The 20,182-nt window shown below is 40.8% G+C and overlaps 1 protein-coding gene across 7 annotated transcripts in view; it reads right to left on the minus strand.

The window, feature by feature from the left end:
• The window catches only part of simj (transcriptional repressor p66-beta simjang), a 68,515-nt gene that overhangs the window by 16,114 nt on the left and 32,219 nt on the right, over nucleotides 1-20,182 (minus strand). For 6 of the 7 annotated variants that reach the window (XM_080277424.1, XM_080277425.1, XM_080277426.1 and 3 more), the window contains 5 exons: nucleotides 17,982-18,352; nucleotides 16,909-17,043; nucleotides 9,431-9,566; nucleotides 5,676-5,992; nucleotides 229-366 (listed from right to left, as the gene is read on the minus strand). In XM_080277424.1, coding sequence (XP_080133550.1) covers nucleotides 229-366; nucleotides 5,676-5,992; nucleotides 9,431-9,566; nucleotides 16,909-17,043; nucleotides 17,982-18,352 — 1,097 coding nt within the window. The remainder of the gene's footprint in view (nucleotides 1-228; nucleotides 367-5,675; nucleotides 5,993-9,430; nucleotides 9,567-16,908; nucleotides 17,044-17,981; nucleotides 18,353-20,182) is intronic. The other variant, XM_080277428.1, reaches the window with a different exon arrangement.

The following is a 20,182-nucleotide window of genomic DNA, read 5'->3' on the forward strand; positions in this document are numbered from 1 at the left end:
CTTGCATGCTGTGAGGATGGATCAGCCAAAGTGATTGTCTATCCTACATCATATATTCATTTCACATTCCACTGCCACACCCATGCCCATGTCAGCAGAATGAATGGTCCCCACAACATACGAGATACCACCATATGAGTTGCTAGCACAGCACTATTTACAGAACACTCGGTATATTCACTGACAACATCATCCCAACCTCTTTCCCTCCTAAATTAATCTACTTACCCTGAGCAGAGTCTTTTCCAGCTGCTTGCGGAGAGCAAGACGTGCTGCTGCCTGACGCTGGGCTGGTGTGTGGGTGTCCTCCCCCCTCCCACTGCTAGTGTTGCTGCTGCTGCTACTGCTGCTGCTGCTACTCACTGGCTGCTTGCACCAAGAGTAAATGCAACACTTAGTGCACATAAAGAGCGGCAAAATGTTTACAAAGCCTACATTAATATAAACACATCTGCTCCTCTTGGTCATGGTTTGAGTAAAGGTAAAGTGACTGCAGAACACATTAGACACGAGCCACTGCAAACGCTGTGATTTCTAATATACTACATCAATGCCCAAGGACATCAGCTGATGGCTGCTACTGATTCTGCTCCTCATGTGACAAGGTACACTGTCAATACAGGTTGGAATATATATTTTGAAAATTCAATATTCTCTTTCATAGATTTACCTCACTCTACCAGAATATTAAAACTACAATAAATGTGTTATGACAAAAATTAGCAACAATGAATTTACCAATACACTAATTCATTGTAAGTTCTAAATCTTAATAATCATGAAAGGTCACCATCACCCTTATCCAATTCTGACTGACCTTTACAGTCATAAGTTTTGCATTCACATAACATAAATCATTCATTACACACATTAAGATGATAAATATAACACATGAGTAGCAGAAAAAGACTGTACATGTATATTCTCTAAAATCACCTGTTAACTAAAAAATAAAATAAAAAAAATAATAATCCATCCATCACCCAATCCTATGTTGCCCCATGAGGAGCATAGGAGCCCAGGGCTAGGCAGGTTGGTCCTGACATTCAAGATAAGAGTGACCAGCCTTACTCATCCCTGAGTGGCATTATGTAGGCAATAAACCCCAACCACCCCTTGGATATAAACCTGCACAGGCTCAATCCGACTGGAGCGCCGTAATTACCCACTAAACCACCAGGTGCCATAATTTGGTTATATGGTTACCACCCTGTGTAGTAAATGGTTTCTTGGTGTACAGGAAACCATGTGGCTTGTCACTCAGCGTAGAGTCACCCACAGGGAGAAGGAAGAGGAAAGAATGAAGGAAATAAAGAAGAGGAAGGAAGGACAGAAGGAAGGAAGAAAGGAAAGGGCAGTCGCCTGAGAGCAGCACTACATCGAGTGAGTGGTGAGCACCCCCACTTACAACCAATAATAACAATAACAACAATGGTGATAAATTTCAGGAATGTTCAAATAACCAACCCTGTTACAAAGCTGAACACAAAAACGTCTGCAATCTCATACTGCACATAATAGTGAAGATGCACTATTTTATATGCAAGCACATACCGAACAATGTACAAAGTCTTTTCCCTAGGGTCGTCAGCGGAATTTCCTGGGGATAATAGACACCTGGAAAGTACTGGGACTGAAATGTGTAAAGAGCACAAGGAGATAGAGCTGTTGGCAGAGTGAACAGCAATGGGTAAAGGAAGATGTAAAAAGACAACATAGAAAAGAACAACATGTGGTTGTTATAAGTAACCTTTTCCAATGTTCTATTTTGCTGCTGACTCAAAAGTTGTACAAACACAGTCTATCAATGTTCAACATTATCTGTAAGGTTGATTTGCCATTTCCCCCAAATTTAAAAGTCCCATATCAAATGTATGAAAACTTTTGGTGATATGTTTGTACCATATCAAACAGGGCAGACTGCATGGGACCTACAGCATCTAGATGGGTGGAAAAAGCACCAGCATGAAGAGCACTGTTGGGGAGGAGGTGTGTACCCTTTGACCTGAAGAACTGTACCACCAACAATAACAGAGGCAGGAAGGTCACGATGCTTGAATGTTATCTTCGCTATGCTGACAGGATATTTGCGACACTCTTGAGGGAAAAGCGTGTAACACTGACTGAATGGCTTGGATGTAAGCAGAACATCCAGAAAAACTGTGGCCACCTATGGATATGTAAGATGGGATCAGAATAGTGCCAGTTGCAGAATTTTGGTGACCATCTGGGGCTACTCTGACAGGATTCCCAGAGGGGTCTGTCAGCGTTAACATCTTCTTAGCTTGAGTAACAGTTTTAACTTTCAGGAGTCGGTCACCATTAAGGTGAGCAGAGAAAGTAATATCAGACCTTGTTGGAGGAGAGAGAGAGAGAGGTCATTGGTAATAGGTTGGATGTTGAATTATCTGGACCATGTCTGAGGTCCAAAAATGGAAGATGATAACAGGGGGTTTGGAAAGAGGGGAGGAGGGAGGAGAGAATGGGAGAAGAAGAATACAAGGAAGACAGGGGAGGAAAAGTAAGGGAAGGGGGATCCGCCGGACTGGGAGAGGGTTTAGGAGGAGCATCTCCTGTTGTTCCTTGGTTAGAGGTTACAAGATTCATCATTGGCCATACTAAGACGAATATGTAAAGCAGGAAATAAACTGGGCCACTCCTGAGAGCCTGCCTGGGTTAGGAGGAAGGGCAAAACGAGTGAGACAAAGGGATACCATACCAGTGGTTCCCTGAGGCTGTTCAAAACTGAAAAGGGATACCATACCAGTGGTTCCCTGAGGCTGCTCAAAACTGAAAAGGGATACAATACCAGTGGTTCCCTGAGGCTGTTCAAAACTGAAAAGGGATACCATACCAGTGGTTCCCTGAGGCTGTTCAGAAATGAGAGTTTTAAATCTCATTGGCACGGCTCTCACACCTTAGGAAAGGTAGGAAGAAAAGATTAAAGAAGAAAAGAAAATGGGAAAATCAGTAGGGTCAAGGACTGGGACCCAAGGATGGGGGAAGCAGCACAAAGCGACATTACCCCTAATATCAGGCCACAGCCCCAGACCCCCCCCCCCACAACTACAGTATTGGGGGGTTAATAAGGCATGACTGGGGTCCTGGCCTCTATCACTTTAGCTCAAAATTATAAACAATCAATAACGTTTCTTGATCTTTCCTCCATTTTGCTAAATGCTGACATACATCCACATCAATGTTCAAGCATCCTCCACTGGATAAGATTTGACTAGAACTGTATGTAAATAGAGACATTAGTTTTGTCTCCCTTTGTTTGGTTTATAAAGGTTCCAACATGCTTGCAAATGCTGGCCCTGATCACCTAATGGGAGCTCTCCATTCTGCTCAATCTCTAGCAGCCTCTCTGTTCAGCCCCTTATCCCTGAGATCAAATTCTGTGACTTCATCCAAAGTCTTTTTCTGTCTGCTTCCTGCAACCCTACCCTCAACATTCACACCTCTTACCTTCTGCATCCAGTTGTCATCCTCCATCCTCTCTACATGCTCAACCATCTCAATCTATCCCTTCTCATCACTAAACTAATAAATTCAAGTCCCATCTTTCCTCTCAGCTTTTCATTCACAATCCTAAACCCCCCAGGCCTGTTATCTGTCTGAACATATGCTGCTTAGGACCCGCTTGGCATATGGCAAGAGCCCTTTCAATGTCTGGTGGGGCAACAACTCCCTAAACTTCTTCCAACCAATCCTTATCCATGTTACTGCGCTACTTCCAGCTATATTTCCAGCATATTCTCGTACTGTCCCCCAGATAACAAAATTCCTCCACACACTCAACAGACTCCACCAGGATTCATCCATTCCTGGATCTCAGTTTAATATTTTCATTCTATATTTCATCAATATTCTATAAGCCTGTACAATTCCAGAATTTCTCTTTTATATATAACAATGAAATTATGGAGAGACCAGCAACCTCTGCTCACTTTCAACACTTACACCAACATTTCATGAATCAACTATCCTGAACTCCTGAGGAACATACTCAGTACAAACAAGTGAAGAGAAGGCCTAACCAACAGCTAAGTAAAGGGCCTAGCAGAAATTGGTACATACAGATTATGTATGAAATAACGGCTGATCTTTACATCACAACCTTGACGAGCTAAGTGCTATGCTTTGCATCCTGCTGAAATGAAGTGTTACTGTTAAGTTGTAACTTACAAACACCAAATTCAAAGTGAACTTACTTTATACCTGCACCTGCTAATAGAGCAAAGAGAGATTTAAAACATTTCTTATATAAATACAACAGGATGATCCATCATGAGTTTGGCCAAAAGCTTCAAGATTAACGTCATATCACTCTGAATGCTAAAAAAACACCACAAAGTAACAGAAAGTAATTGCTTCCTCAAACTACCGCTGAGCTAAATCTCACATCCTTTACAATGATGATGGAAGTTGAGTAAAAATTACATTATGCATTAATCTGGCTCAGCCAAACTCAAGTAAAAAAATATTTGAAATAAATCTGATTTTGTCGGGGGAGGAGACCAGAGCTTACTGGGTGATAATGATGAGTGGTGGTGGTAATGTTGATGTATGATGCCAGCCGGGCAGAACTAAATATAATAAAACTAGGAACTGAAGTACAGTACTTCACTAAAAAGCACTAACAAAAACTGGGTTAACATTTATATACTTCAGCAAACTATTTCATACTATACACAGGAGGCAATAAAAGAAATCAGCAGTTATATATCTGAAATAAGTTTAAAAAATAATTTTTAAAATAACATTTTTGTAATTATAACCCAATACTACAGAAATTAAACAACAGTGCCGTATAACAAATTAAAGCATAATTAAAACAGCATAAATGTTAAGAAACTGGTCCAATCCATTAGAGAAATAGGAAAATTAGAAAGCATTAGCATTAGTCTGTAAAGCACGGCTTAAACAAATGTACAAAAAAGGCAACAACATGAAAAATTAAGTAGAAAAAAGGCATAAATAAAAATAAGACAAATATGGAAAAAATAAAAAATAAAATGCAAACAAAAAGTCAGTCCTACCATCATATATCCCTGCAAAGCTTTTCATTGATCAAGTTTATATTACAAAGCCGACTACTCTGGAAAAACTTGAAATAATATTAGTCTGATAAGCAGGGTCTGTCACAATTCTTGGGATAAAATATGGTCAGTCCAGTTGTTGGCTGAAACTAAACCGATTTTTAAAATTTTTTCAGATAATTGTCTCAAATCATATTTATGCCAATACAAAATCATCAACACTAAAGGTATGGTATTATAAATGTTAGCATCACCAAATAATATAATTTTCAAACCCATAATAATAAGAAGAAAGTTGGTCATAATACAGTAGTTACAAAGTAGGAAACTTGGGAGTGTGATAATTTTGCAAAATTTCAACTTGTCATCACATGCAGTGAAAGTTAACTGTATGACAAATCCGGTGTAATAATGAATCTTGTGCTACAATTCTATGAGAGATTACTTTCAAATAACATGGCTAAATAATCATGCTGTACTTACTTTAAGGATTTTATTTCTTTAATAAATGTATATATTAGTAAGACAGTACCCACAAGCACACTGCTTATGCACAAGAACGTAAATACCAACTAAAGTAAAATAGTGCAGGAGTAGGCTGGCAGAGAGGTGGTATGAGGGTGAGGTGCGAACCTTGATGAGGGCTCGGTCGGCTGAGGTGTGAGAGGAGTGAGGGTTGGACGACCGCACCTTGGAGATTGAAACCTGGGAGGGCGAGTCAAGGGGTCCCGGGCCAGGAGATGAGGAGGAGGCCGGGGAGTCCTTGCGGATGATCTCCACCTCTCGAGACAGGTTGAAGGGCAGGTTGAGGTTAGGTGGCAGGCCGGACAGCATGTTGCTGGAGCCATTGCCCCCATTGCTGGACTTGCTGCTGCTGCTGCTGCCACTGCCACTACTGCCATTGTTGCTACCAGTAGTGCTGGTTAGGGTAGTACCTGAGGGGGACATGCCTTTAGCATGGTATTAATGACTTGTTTCACTCGGCCATCACTAAATACTGAACATGTAATATACATAAATAAATATATATCAAGATATGTCTCCAGTGTCTATGTCAGAATGTTCAGTATATCAACTTTCTATCATTATCATCTTTGAAATTAAAAAACAAACCATCAATAAGTTAATGACACACTTGCCTTGCAACTCAATTCATGCAAAGTAATTATGAAGAATGCTTCAAGTAAAGACAACAAATCGTGGTAATGCAGAAATAAGGTGCAGAAACATTCTGTGTTTTGCCAATATGTGCTTAGCTTAATAGAAACTTATTCACTGCTGTGTACTTCCAACTGCCTTCACCTGACAGCTGAATATAATACTGGCTAAAATAACAATGACTCTTTTGAAGATTCAACTTCAAACAACAGTAGTGTAAACAAGGCTTGCTTTCATTCCATATGTAACACATAATTAAAATCTGTGCTGTAGCTTCTCAATACAAATGGAAAGTAACACACAACATGAAGTAGAAATCACCAATTAATGTCTGGACAGTAACACATGCTAGAGGCACAAACTGGCTTCACCATAAAATTCTGATATACAAAACATTCACTCAATTATCCATGCATGAAGGGAAATCATGTAATTATAGCATTAATGCCTTCAATATAATGACATAGTTTTGTTCTTGCTATCTCCAGATGACTTTATTCAGCTCGACTGACTTTTCTAACTGGTGGAATTAGCTGTAGCCTAGTGTTCAACTTTATTCAGCTACAGATCAACTTTCCATCTGGAAATGTTACATATAAGCTATGGATTCTTTTCCACCAGGAGAGGTTAAATATCATCTTATCAATCCCTTCTCCACTATCAGGCTGTCCCACACAGAATAAAATGATTTACTAAAACAAGAATGAACTACAAATATGTCACTGGACTGAAGGTTAATGGATGGAGAGAGGTCATCCCTCCCATACTGTTAACTGGTATCTCACAAGTCTTTGTTATATGCTGCCTATTTGTTTGTTGTTTCACTGTTACTTCCTTAACAATGCTAAAATACTGCTTATTAGCCATATAGCTCAGGGACACAATTCATTGCATTATTCTTGGTATCACCATATGATTTTAATCAATTCAGGAAATATGTTCAGTGGATTACTACTCACTGAAGCTAACCCCTCATTTGACAAATCCCTTCTAAGTTTAGTAAAATGGCCAGAAAGGAGCAAAAGTAAATAAAATATGTCATCATAGTGAAGGAGTAAAAGTCTCATTCACATCTATAAGGCCAATTACCAAGTTCCCCCATATTACAGCATTAGATGGGAGAACACTGTGATAATTTTGGGAGCCCAGGCATATAACAATGAATGTCTGTGCTTCCAGTAACTTGCTTCAACTTAAAAATACTTTGCAATTCCCTGCTGGCAGTATGGTCAAGTACCATATATTTGCATGTTGGGAATAATCCATTATCTATCACAATGAAATTCATAAGTCACAGTGAAATGATAAAAGATGGCCAAGTGATACAACAGAAGAATATGGTTAGTACACAAGCAAAATCCCCAATACCTGCAGCCTTCATAACATAATAAATGTAATGAAAAGAAAAAACAGAAGAAAGAGAGATAAAAGTCCTGACAATTTTCAGTAGAAACTTAAGAACACTTTGCCTGCAAAGAGTTTCCATCAGCTGAATAAAATCACCTGTCATCAGTTGGAGTAAAATATAAACTTCTTTATTTTCAAAACTTTGTGTTGGCTTTTGACATTTTTGGTGCCCTAGGTTTCCCTTAAGCTTTGTAAAACTCTCAGATGTTAGCTGATATAAAATGCAGAGGGGATAATTCATAGCTAAAGAGTTAAAAGCATCCTTAACAGGAAGGAGTAATAAAATTCCAACAATCCAAGAGGATAAAACAAGATGCCAGGAGAAAAAAGTAAAAACAAAATAAAAAGTCTACTGTAATTCCATTCCCGTTTGCAATGAATATTAACCACTTCAATATGATATATATTTATAAGTTTAACTGCTATTTCTAGATTATTTTCTTCTCATCAAGATAAATTTTTCAAAGTATTGAGGCTAGATGTGGACTACAATAACCTCTTCACTACGGTGCTCTCTTAAGCTGAATTAAATTATCTGGGAGTAGCAAGACTAAAATGTAAATAACGTCCTCTGATTGATGAGGTTAACATACCAGAATTTTGATATTTTAGAACAATATTTTCAAAAATACAACAGTAAGAACTTATTACATGGATATAAAAATGCTGGATAAATTGACACCACTCTTTACAGCATGCTGAACCTTTAAAATACCGAAAAAATTTATCATCATCATCTGGACCTCCTTTCCCACCCTAGGACAGGGTGAGGAAAAATTTATACTTTTGAAAATACTAAAAACTGCAAGAATACAAGATGCAAATGGAATTACAGCACAGCCATAAAGCTCAACCCTTCCACATGACCAAAAGTACATAAACATAGTGGCAAAGAGACCTCCACCTCCAACTTAATGTATTTTACTTTCAGTACAATGAACATCTCATTTGCATTACATTTATTAGGTCAAGAAAAGTAGGACTGACAATGGAATGACAAAGACAGTACTGCTTACAATTTGTGGGTCCATAGGGGAGGTGGTCTGTTTACAATTCAAGAGAGTTCTTTAATAGTCACATCACAAACAATCTGGAGGTATCTTGATTTCACAGTGCTGTGTTTGTATGGAAGAATTACATCCACAATAAGTCTGTCTAGGTTGGGTCAAAATTGTTGTGTCTTTTAAATTAACCCCTTCAATCTGACGATGTAGTCTATTTTACTCTTGCTACCTCCAGGTGATTTTACTCAACTTGGGAAAGATTTTTGAAACTAGAGGGTTTGTAGAGCCTTCATTAAGCCCTTCACTACTAAAGGTCTGTTATAAGCTGAATAAAATAATCTGGAAATAGCAAGAACAAAAATACAAAGATGAGTCATTAGACTGAAGGTGTTAACAGCATGTCTATGTGTGGGTATAATTTTTCCAATTTGGTGGTAGGTGTCACCATACAAAAAGATAACATCTTGTGCTTGATTGCCATATGTATGGAATCAAATGCATATTCCAGCTTACTATTATAAAGAATATTATCTCCATATTATATATCAATGCAGGGCAGACATTCAAATTGGTAGTCCTCTTTATTAGACAGGGAAATGTTCTAAATTATCACAACTTCTCCAAATAAATGCCACTGAAAACTGGGGGAACTGACAAACAGCTTTCAAAGTTACACAGCAACTGTAGTGAACAATTTCAATGCAAGTTACTGTGAAATTGATGAGTATTAAAAAAGAAACTCATAAAGAGGACTTGCTGTAAATGCCACTAATTTCTACAACATCCTGAAAAAGTAGGAAAGGAAATAAGTGTACATACCTCTGGCCAATAGATGCTTTTGTGCCTGCAGAGCACTCGGAGACAGGGCTTCAGCGGAGGCAGCCGTCATATTCTTAACTTGTTGTTTATATTCCCGTGATGCCTTGATGTGAGCTGGAATGGCTGATGAGGAGGCCTGACAACAACAAACAAAAACAGTTATGAGTATCATTTCTTCAATCTGGTGACCTAAGCTTTATTCTGTTCTTCTTATCACCACACAATTTTTTCATCATAAAACAGATTTTTTTAAACTGGAGATATTACATACAGCCTTCACTGATCCCTTCACCAAAACAGGCCCTTCCTAAGCAATAAAAAATATGTGTAAGGGTTTGAGTAAAATGCAAAATACAATATTCGAATGAGGGGTTAAAAAGAAGGATTCTGTCTGAAAGTAAAACTGCAAGAGCAAATCCCATTTTACTCTCTTCAACAAGTACGTCTTGAGGCCTGACTTCCGTAATCCAGTACGTTTAACAGTACACGACCAGCTTACATCCCTTGACAGCATTACATGAAAAAACCTCATCACCTCACAGGGACTAAATCTCTAATTGTCAAGGCCGTCACTCCGACAACACTGAAGTCTCAACTAAACACAATAGCTTGAAGGTACCAAGATAAAAAAAAAATATATTGCTGCACTGAAGAAATTACAAGCAAGGAAATACTAAGGTTAACAAGTACATAAAACTATGGAACAATACAGTACTAATCAAGAAACCTGGAGGAAAAAAAAAAAAGTTATGAGCACCTCAATCCTCTGTTCTTACCTAAGCCAATTATAGACATGGAAGAGCATAATGTTCTCTGTGCATTTTGGCTGTGCAGATTTGCAAGGCCATATGGAATGTGAAAGGTGTGAATGTGGAGAGCAAGGCAGTGGAAGTAGTGAATATACTGATGGGTGCAAGATATGTCCTGATGGCATTATGTGAAAGAAAGATGAAATGGTGTGGTGGAGTGGGAGGGTGTAAAATGTGTAAGGCAAGGCATGAATGGGCGAGAAGATGCAAGGAAGGAGTTGCTTGTTGATAAATTAAGTGTGGCAGAGTGGAATGAGAGACTACAAATGTGTTAGCTCAAGAATGTCAAGTTCAAGTTTTAGAAGGTGCAAGTGGCAGTGATTGTAGTGTATGCACTATGTGATGACAGGAAAGTGACAGAGAAAGGCAGATTTTGGGATGAGCTGGATGAAGTAGTAGGAGAAAGGCCCAGGAGTTATAAAGTGTTTGTAAAGGGTGACATCAATGGAAGAGTAGGCACTGGTCCTGTGAATGATATAATGGGTAATAATGGAGAACCAGGAGAGAATGATAACAGAAGGATGTGTGTCAGAAAAGGAAGTTGTGCATTTGTAATTCTTATTCAAACACAAAGATGTACATAAATATACAGGGTATGAAGAGAATGGAGATCATGTTGAAAGGACCCTGACTGCCTATATGCTTGTAGAGAAAACGATGCTGGGACGTGTTGCTGATAAAAGGGCAGTGAGAGGACAATGTGGACATCTGTCAGATTATATGACTGTAGTATGCAAGATCAAGCTGAAAGGAGTCAGGTGGACCAAGAGAGGGAAAGGAGCAATCTGGGAGAAAGATTGAAATTCGAGAAGCGGAGGCTCAAAGAAAAGGCAGATGAATACAGGCCAAAGTAGGGGAGGCGTTAGAATCAGTCAATTGGAATGAAATGGATCTGGACAGCTTGTGGAATGCATATAGGGATTGCTTAGTTAGGAATGTTAAAGTGGTGTGTGGTGTGGAAAGCATAACAAAGAAGACTGGTACGGCATGGTGGGATGAAGAGATTAAGAAAGCAGTGGAGGAAAAGATGAAGAAGTGGCTAGAGTTAATACAGGACAGGTTCAGTTGAAATATGAACTGAATATGCTGGATAGAGGTTTGTGGAAAGTTTTGCGCACGACCAGTGTAGATGGTAAGCTGCTAGGAGCCATCAAGAGTTTCTATGATGGTAGTGAGGCATGTGTAATGGTAAATGGGCATCTAAGTGAATGGTTCACAATCAATGTGGGCGTGCGACAAGGTTGTGTGATGTCCCCATGGTTGTTCAATATATATATATATGGATGAGGTGATGAGAGAAGTAAAAACACAAGTATATAATGGAGAGAGGGATGGCATCGTAAATAAATGGTGATGGATGGAATATCTCAAATTTATTGTATGTTGATGATGCAGTCTTGTGGTAGGTGGGGGCGCTCACCATCCACTCACTCGATGTAGTGCTGCTTTTGGGTGTCAGCCCTCTCCTCTCCTCCATCCTTCTTTCCTTCCATCCTCTTCTGTCTTTCTTTCCTCATCCTTCTGCCTGTGAGTGACTCTACACTGAGTGACAAGCCAAATGGTTTCCTGTACACCAGGAAACCATTTACTATGCTGGGTGATAACCATATAACCAAATTTTGGCGACTGGTGGTTTAGTGGGTAATTATGGAGCTCCAATCGGATTAAGCCCGTGAAGGTTTATATCCAAGGGGAGGTTGGGGTTTACTGCTCATGTAATGCCACTCAGAGATGAGTAAGGCTGGTCACTCACAATAAATGTCAGGACCAACTTGCCTAGCCCCAGGCTCCTACGCTCCTCATGGGGCAATGTAGGATTGGATGATGAATGAATGATGATAATGCAGTGCTACTAGCAAATATCAGACAAGAGCTTGGTAGATTAGTGCACAGTTTTGTAGATGTCTATGAGTGTTGTTCCTTGAGAGCGAATGTAGAAAAGCGTAAAGTGATGTTTGTTGAGAGAGATAGCGACTCCCAGTGTGATGTTACAGTGAATGGAGAGACTGGAATTGGTGAGAGAGGTCGAAATACCTGGGTACAGCAATAGAAAAAGAGATGAAAATGGGCAAAAGAAGTGGAAAGTTGAGTGACACAAGGAAGGAAAGTAGCTGGTGCTATGAAGGCCTTGATAAGAAACAGAGGCTTGAGCGCTGCAGCTGCGTAAGGCTTATGTTATGTTACTGCCAGCCTGAACATACCGATGTGAGCCTATGGTGTGGCACGAAAATGAAAAGTCAGGAGTGAGAGTAGTGATGGGACTGCTGTGGAATGTATGTGGAGTACAGAGAGTGGATAAGATACAGAATAATGTGATTTGTGAAAGATGCAGGGTGAGGAAGTATGTGGACACTAGAATCAAAGGGTGTACTGAGATGGTATGGTCATGTGGAGAGAATGGATGACAAAAGAGTGACAAAAAATGTATATCTGAGAGAATTAGGAGGAGGGAGGAGGCTAGGTAGGCCAAGAAGAAAGTGGAGGGATATGGTGGATAAGTGTGTATGGAAGAGAGATATGAAAGCCAGTGAGGCTAAGGGACTGACAAGAAATCAAGCTGGCTGGATGAATTTTGTGTGAAGTGAATGATCAGGGATTCAGCACCCCTTTTTAATGCTACAGCATTCGGACTGGCTCTATCAGATGGGTATATGTGAAGCTACAGATCGTGGTGAAAATTTTTTTGGCCTATCAGGTGGAGCAAAGATTTCAAGGTCTTGAATGTTAAGTGAATGAAAGCATGGCCCATTGAATCGGACAAACTTTAGCTGTCTGGAGATTGCTACTCCTCATCCTGTCCAACGGAGGGAAAGGAGGTCCAGATGATGATGATGTTACCTTTATAGATTCCCTGTGCCCCTTCACTATCAAAGAGTCATTTTGAAAGTTCTCACCACACTCAGATCATTTTTTATTGATTAAGGTGGGGGCGTTCACCATCCACTCACTCGATGTAATGCTGCTCTCGGGTGTCTGCCCTTTCATCTCCTTGATCCTTCTTTCCTTCCATCCTCTTCTATCTTTCTTTCCTTCATTCTTTTCTCTTCCTTCTGCCTGTGGGTAACTTTACACCAAGTGACAAGCCAAATGATTTCCTGTACACCAGGAAACCATTTACTATGCTGGGTGGTAACCATATAACCAAATTATAGCGCCTGGTGGTTTAGTGGGTAATTACGGCACTCCAGTTGGACTGAGCCAGTGAAGGTTTATATCCAAGGGATAGTTGGGGTTCACTGCTCATGTAATGCCACACAGGGATGATAGAAGCTGGTCACTCTCATCTAAAATGTCAGGAACAACTAGCCTAGCCCCAGGCTCCTATGCTCCTCATGGGGCAACGTGGGATTGGATGATGAATGAATTATGAATTTTTCTTTTAGCTTAGTGATCCTTAATAATACAGAGGTTAATCTAATATACTATAGCACTTGCTGTGCGTGTGTGTGTGTGTGTGTGTGTGTGTGTGTGTGTGTGTGTGTGTTTTGGGCAGCCGAAACTACACATTGAAATATTCAAATCGCACCAAAATTGGCACAAAAATTGCAAAAAATTTGCTGACGTGAAAAAACTTGGTCCCATCACGATTGAAAAACTTTTATTGTGGTAGGTGAGGATGCTCACCATCCATTCACTCGATGTAGTGCTGCTCTCAGGTGTCTACTCTTTCCTCTCCTCCAGCCTTCTTTCCTTCCATCCACTTCTGTCTTTCTTTCCTTCATTCTTTCCTCTTCCTTCTGCCTGTGGGTGACTCTACACTGAGTGACAGGCCAAATGGTTTCCTGTACACCAGGAAACCATTTATTACGCTGGATGGTGACCATATAACCAAGTTTTGGCACCCGGTGGTTAAGTAGGTAATTGAGGTGCTCCAATCGGATTGAGCTGGTGAAGGTTTATATCCAAGGGGTGGTTGGGGTTTATTGCTCACGTAATGCCACTCAAGGATGAGTGAAGCTGGTCACTCTCATCTTAAATGTCAGGACCAACTTGCCTAGCCCAGGGCTCCTACGCCTCTCATGGGGCAACATAGGATTGGATGATGGATGGATAAGCAATCACATTTTGACCAATAAACGCTGCTCCTGGAGCCCAGCATAGGATCTCCGTAGAATTTTTTGCCCTGACGGAAAACTAAAACAAACTGTAGCAGTAACCATATGCCTGTGTGTGTACTTTGGACTTGCATTCAGACAACTTGGGTTCCATTCCTGAAGCTGCAAATAACACGATCAGTTGATTAGATGCAAAAAATCCAAGTGATGTTACACTAGAACAGCACATAATCGTGACAGCCCTCCGCCGGAGCAAGTGCGAGGGGCCCGAATGGCCCACAAGCACTTGTGAAAGCTACTGTATACCTAACCTCTCCTATTCAGATCTTTCCTAAACTGCATAAAACCATCCCATGGCATCAAGATTAAAATAAAACCAAGTCATCATATTACAGGGAATAAAAGCAAGGAATTAACAATGGTGAACTAGAAAGCATTCAGAAAGCGCATACCTCCACCATCGCCACTGCCATTAAAAAGGATCCGGATTCGAATCCAGATTCGCCCCCAAATTTAATCAATTCTTTCTTGGTCTATGGTCCACCTTTCAACGAAATGTCACTGAAATTCATCGAGAACTTTTGAAGATGTTGTGTGGAATACTCTGGATCCAGATCCACCCCAAAATTCAATCATTTCTCCCTTGGTCAATGGCCCACCCTTCCACAAAATTTCATCAAATATCCATTCATAACTTTCTGAGGAATGCTGCAAACAGTAAGACAAAGAAACATACCAAAGAGGACAAAAACAAAACCTCCTTGGCAGAGGCAACAAGTAGCAACATCGCACCTTGAAACAATACTAAACAGGAAAAATGCGTAAAATGACAGGACGTGTTAAGACTGTCCTTAGTGCATGCAAGTCTAACAAATGCACTGTCTAGACTGTGTGTGCGGGTAATGCTGACAATGTACTTTTCTGTGTTTCCATTATGCATCTTACACATTTACCCTTCCACAACAGGGAATTTCTACCAAATGATTATTTCAATGCAAGGACACCTTTCTTATTTTATTCTTACAATCTCCTGCCAATTTCATTCAATTCAGAAAAGACCCCTCATAGCGCATGGGCTAATGAAGCCTATAGTTAGTGCTACTCAAACTGAAATGTCTCCCCTATTCGAAATAAAACCATCTAGATGGTAATAATGCAAGAAATATGTCACTGATCTGAGGGGTTAAATTAATCTGGCATTTGATAATGGTTTTGTCATACTGAATGCATTAACAATGCCAGTTTCTTGTCACTTCACAACAAGGAATCACATCAAAAGTCAACAAATTTGTGTGGTGTCAGCAAGAATGCAATGAGACAACTGTATTAATGGACTTTAATCTCAACTTGTCCCCTCAATAGGTTTATGCGTTATAACTACACTGCTTAGAGACAGAGAGAATAAAATGTACAAACTGTTTAGATATACTGTATTGTGAACAAAATAAACAATGATACCATCATCAGTGTAACCTTTTTTTCCCCACTTATGGATGTGGTGAAAGAAGATCCAAGAAGATAAACAAAAGCATGAAAGAAAGAACTATCAATAACATGAACGTATCTTGAATTTGGCTCTCTTTTGTATTGTTTTTGTTTTTTTTCTTGGATGGAACGGTTTGCGGGCTCGTGGCCTTTGGTTCCTCCTTTTTTGCATTTAAAAAAAAAAAAAAAAAAAAAAAAAAAAAAAAAAAAAGTGAATGGGGCCACACAATCCTTCACACACTGTTCATGCTTCCAAAATTTTGACCAATTCAGACTTAATGATCTGTACTTTTGTATTTTTTTTTCTTCTTTTTATAGGGGCATTCCACTTGCACCTACATTTCATATCAGTTGTAAAGGCTCCTACATGCTTGCATGTGTCAGCCTTTCATCTAATGGTGGCTTTCCATGCTGCCTGATCTCAAGAAGCCTCTCTATTTAGTCCCTTATCCTTGGGGTCACACAGCAATACCTCAACTCATCTTTTTTGGCCTTCAATAATTTATAAAGTTAAACTCAACACTGGTAGGTGGGGGTGCTCACCATCCACTTGCTCGATGCAGTGCTGCTGTCGGGTGTCTGCCCTTTCCTCTCCTCCATCCTTCTTTCCTTCCATCCTCTTCTGCCTTTCTTTCCTTCATTCTTTCTTTGTCCTTCTGCCTACAGGTGACTTTACACTCCCTCTTCTGTCTTTCTTTCCTTCATTCTTTCCTCTTGCTTCTGCCTGTGGGTGACTCTACACTGAGTGACAAGCCAAATGGTTTCCTGTACACCAGGGAACCATTTACTATGCTGGGTGGTAACCATATAACCAATTTTGGTACCTGGTGGTTTAGTGGGTAATTACTGCACTCCAATCAGACTGAGCCGGCAAAGGTTTATATCCAAGGGATGGCTGGGGTTGATTGCTCATGTAATGCCACTCAGGGATGAGTAAGGCTGGTCACTCTCATCTTAAATGTCAGGGCCAACTGCCTAGCCCCAGGCTCCTATGCTCCTCATGGGGCAGTGCAGGATTGGATGATGATGGATGAACTTCTTCGTGCATAATTCATCCAACCAACCTGATTCTCTATCAATACCCTAGCCAAATAAACTTCCATACTATAACTGATAAAACTGTTGTTACCTTGGCACTGAGGTCGTGCTTGATGAGAGGAGGTGGCTGAGAGGGTGGCAGTTTGGTGGCAGTGGTGTTAGAGGGCAGCTTGGTGAGAGCAGCCTTGGTGTCGCTGGCACTGGTTCCTACGTTCTCTTTCATTACCTGCAACATTAACGCACCCTATGGTTAGTAGCTAAATAAGCAAAACTTCACAGTAAAAAATAAGGTTTGCTTACAATGAAGTTGTGGAATGAATATATTATACTTCATGCAAAGTTACTTTACTTCATATACAGCATTTAGTAATAAATCAGTGGTAGGGGTACTAACATTATATTGAGCTACATGACAGCAAAAAAGCATTAAAAACAAAAGCTTGGTTTCCTTACACAGCAACATTGAAATAAATGCAATATGCTGAGTAGTCAAAGTACAAATGAAAGAAAAATTGAAAAATCACAGATCAAGGGTAGGAAAGCGAAAGAAATATGTTTAAGTAAATGAAAATAAATGAAGTTAGTTCTGAGTAAGTTGCATTCATGTCAATGGGATCCCCATTCCACTCAATAAGCTTTAATATGTGTCAAACTGTGAGAGTTATGACTAAAGGAACCATAATCAAGTCTAGCAGCTTCCTATGTGACCTGCGCCTCAACAAAATGGGTCAGTCCCTTTTAATACCTATATACTAGGCAGTCATCAAAAAATTACTCTATAAATATTTTAGAACGCAACTCTGTTTAAATCTAAGATTGGTCTCGTGCTCAACACGTTTATGTCAGTGTTAGTAACAGTATATCAATCATTCCTTATTAAAATTCTAGATTTTCCCAGTTAACCAGGTGTAACCAGGAGGAATGTTGACATACTGTCATTTTTGTAACTCAATGTTATGACATGATCAGCAATGCCCCTTCCACAATACTTCAGTTAAGTTGGCACTCCTTGTATAAGGAAATTACCTCTCAGTGAAGCATCACACAAGTGTCAAGCTGAACGAGTCACATGAAGAGTCACGGCACCAATCTCAGAATGTACCCAGAATGTTACACATTGACTCCCCCAGTATCAACCCTACTAGCTGTGGCTGCAGGCCTCACCTGGGACTGCCTGACCTTCTTGAGGAGTACCAGCTTCATCTCCTCATTGCGAAGCTCTACCTGCAGTCGGTGGACCAGCTTCATCTTCTCCGCCAGCTCCTCAGGGCTCAGCTCCTTGATGGGTGGTATGGGTGGCATCTGGTCCACATCATCCAGGTTGCCACCATTGCTGTCACTCTCGTAGCCATTGCTGATGCCGTTCACCTTGGGGGTCTCGTCTGCCAGTTCGCCATCCGCTGAGTGACTCTCACTCATGTGGTTGGTGGTGGTAGGTGGGGTGGGTGTGGCAGCAGGGTCAGGAGTGGCAGTTAGTCTTGGCCTAGAGGTGGGTGGGGCATCACACTCACCAGAAACTTCACACTCATCCTCACCTGGGGGGGAGGGGGGATTAGCAAAACATTACCAACAGTTTCTTAAAAGCCAATAAAATATAAACTATACATTCTGTACTATGATGACTACAATACCTAAGATTATGTATCCTCGAATTCAACTTTATTATACATCTGAAATGGGAAAGTGTTTATGTTGATGATAATTTCCATACAGCAGTTCGAAACTTCATCCTGTGTGACAGGATATATCAGTATTTGGTGTCCTCTGAAGGTGAAGCATAGAAAATGAATGAAAGAACTTTCAATGATACAAGATGCAGACATCAAAACCATTGCAGCAGCAGTGTCCACACGCTGAACCTGACGATGTGACTCTGATGTCTGTACCAAAACGTGTGTCACCATATTGTATATTGGAGAGAATGGAAAAAATAATCTCACTTTAAGCATCATATTTACTGTAATTTTAACCATTAAATTCTAACAATACTATCTTCCAAAGAACATGGATTAGATGCTTTACATTTTTACTTTCCTGTTCAGATGATGAAATAAGTACTGTACAAGGGTATGTTGGAAGGGGGACAAGTTTACAGTCATCAGGTTTTGTGTTTGTTATTAACCCCTAAAGTACTAAGCTTGTCGATCGAGTTTTCTGCACAATCTCTTAAAAGGACGAGCAACGCCGATCGTGCTACATCCACAAAAAACTGGTGGCAGCTGGCTCCACCCTGGCTGTGATGTAGATGGTTTCTGTCCAATCAGAACTAAGTGTTGGACACACCGAGGGGGGGGGGGGACCAGGCCCGCACTCAGGCAGTGGGGGAGTGTACCCCCCACCTTCCTCTACCCCACTACCTTGTTACTACCCAACCTCCCACCATTCTTCCAACCACCACCACCACCACCCCTCCAACCCCCTCCTCATGCATCCCACCCCCTCCCATGTGGATACCCCCCATGTCCCCCACAGTCATCTGGGAGGAGAGTATTTCCCCCCTACCCTCCCTCCATGTCCCTGTACTCCACTGGGGCCCTTCCTTTGTGTCTGGTGGTGGTCTCCACCCATCCCCCCATCCCCATACACCCTCTCCTGGCCTTACCACCTCCCACCCTCACACTCTAGCATGCAGTATCTTTACCTTCCCGGCCTCAAATATTTTGCGTATTTTTTTCGCTTTATGGCGTGTGTTTTTGAATCATTACCTGTACTTTATTTGTGTCTTTGCTTACAGATATGCACACCACAATTATTTTTCCTGTCTTTATTCGACACCCACTCGAAAAAGAAATTTTATTTTCCCTAGCTAAATTTGACAGCTCGGAGGGGAAGGGGATGGGGAGGGAAGAGGAGGAGAGAGGAGAGGAGGGGAGGGGAGGGGAGGGAGGGGACTGAAGGTATGGGGAGGGAAGAGGAGGGAAGGATCATTTTAACTATTTATCAGTTTCATGGGGGGGGGGGTTCATGATCATTTTCCCTAGCTAGAATTGACAGCTCAGCAGGGAGGGGAGGAGGGAGGAGAAAGGGAGAGGAGAGGGGAGGGGAGGGGAGGGGAGGAAAGGAAGAGGGGAGGGGAGGGGAGGGGATTGGAGATATGGGGAGAAGACAGGAGGGGAGGATAATTTTTACGATTTATCATATTTATGAGGGGGTTTGTCATCACTTTTATTTTTTTTCTAAGCACATTACAATGGTTTATAACATCTATACACACCACAACAAATTGATTTTGGTGATTTTTGTACGTATTTTTGTGAAGAAATCAGGTGCGAGCGATGCATTTTCTTTCTCACCGGGGCCGTGACCGGTAACTATTATAAACTTTGACGGGCCATAGCTCAGTAACTATTGGGTCTAGGAGGGTG

Source organism: Coenobita brevimanus, chromosome 69, assembly GCF_032717465.1.
Source record: "Coenobita brevimanus isolate Jiangsu-jjx chromosome 69, ASM3271746v2, whole genome shotgun sequence".
In the NCBI taxonomy this organism is placed as follows: Eukaryota; Metazoa; Arthropoda; class Malacostraca; order Decapoda; family Coenobitidae; genus Coenobita; species Coenobita brevimanus.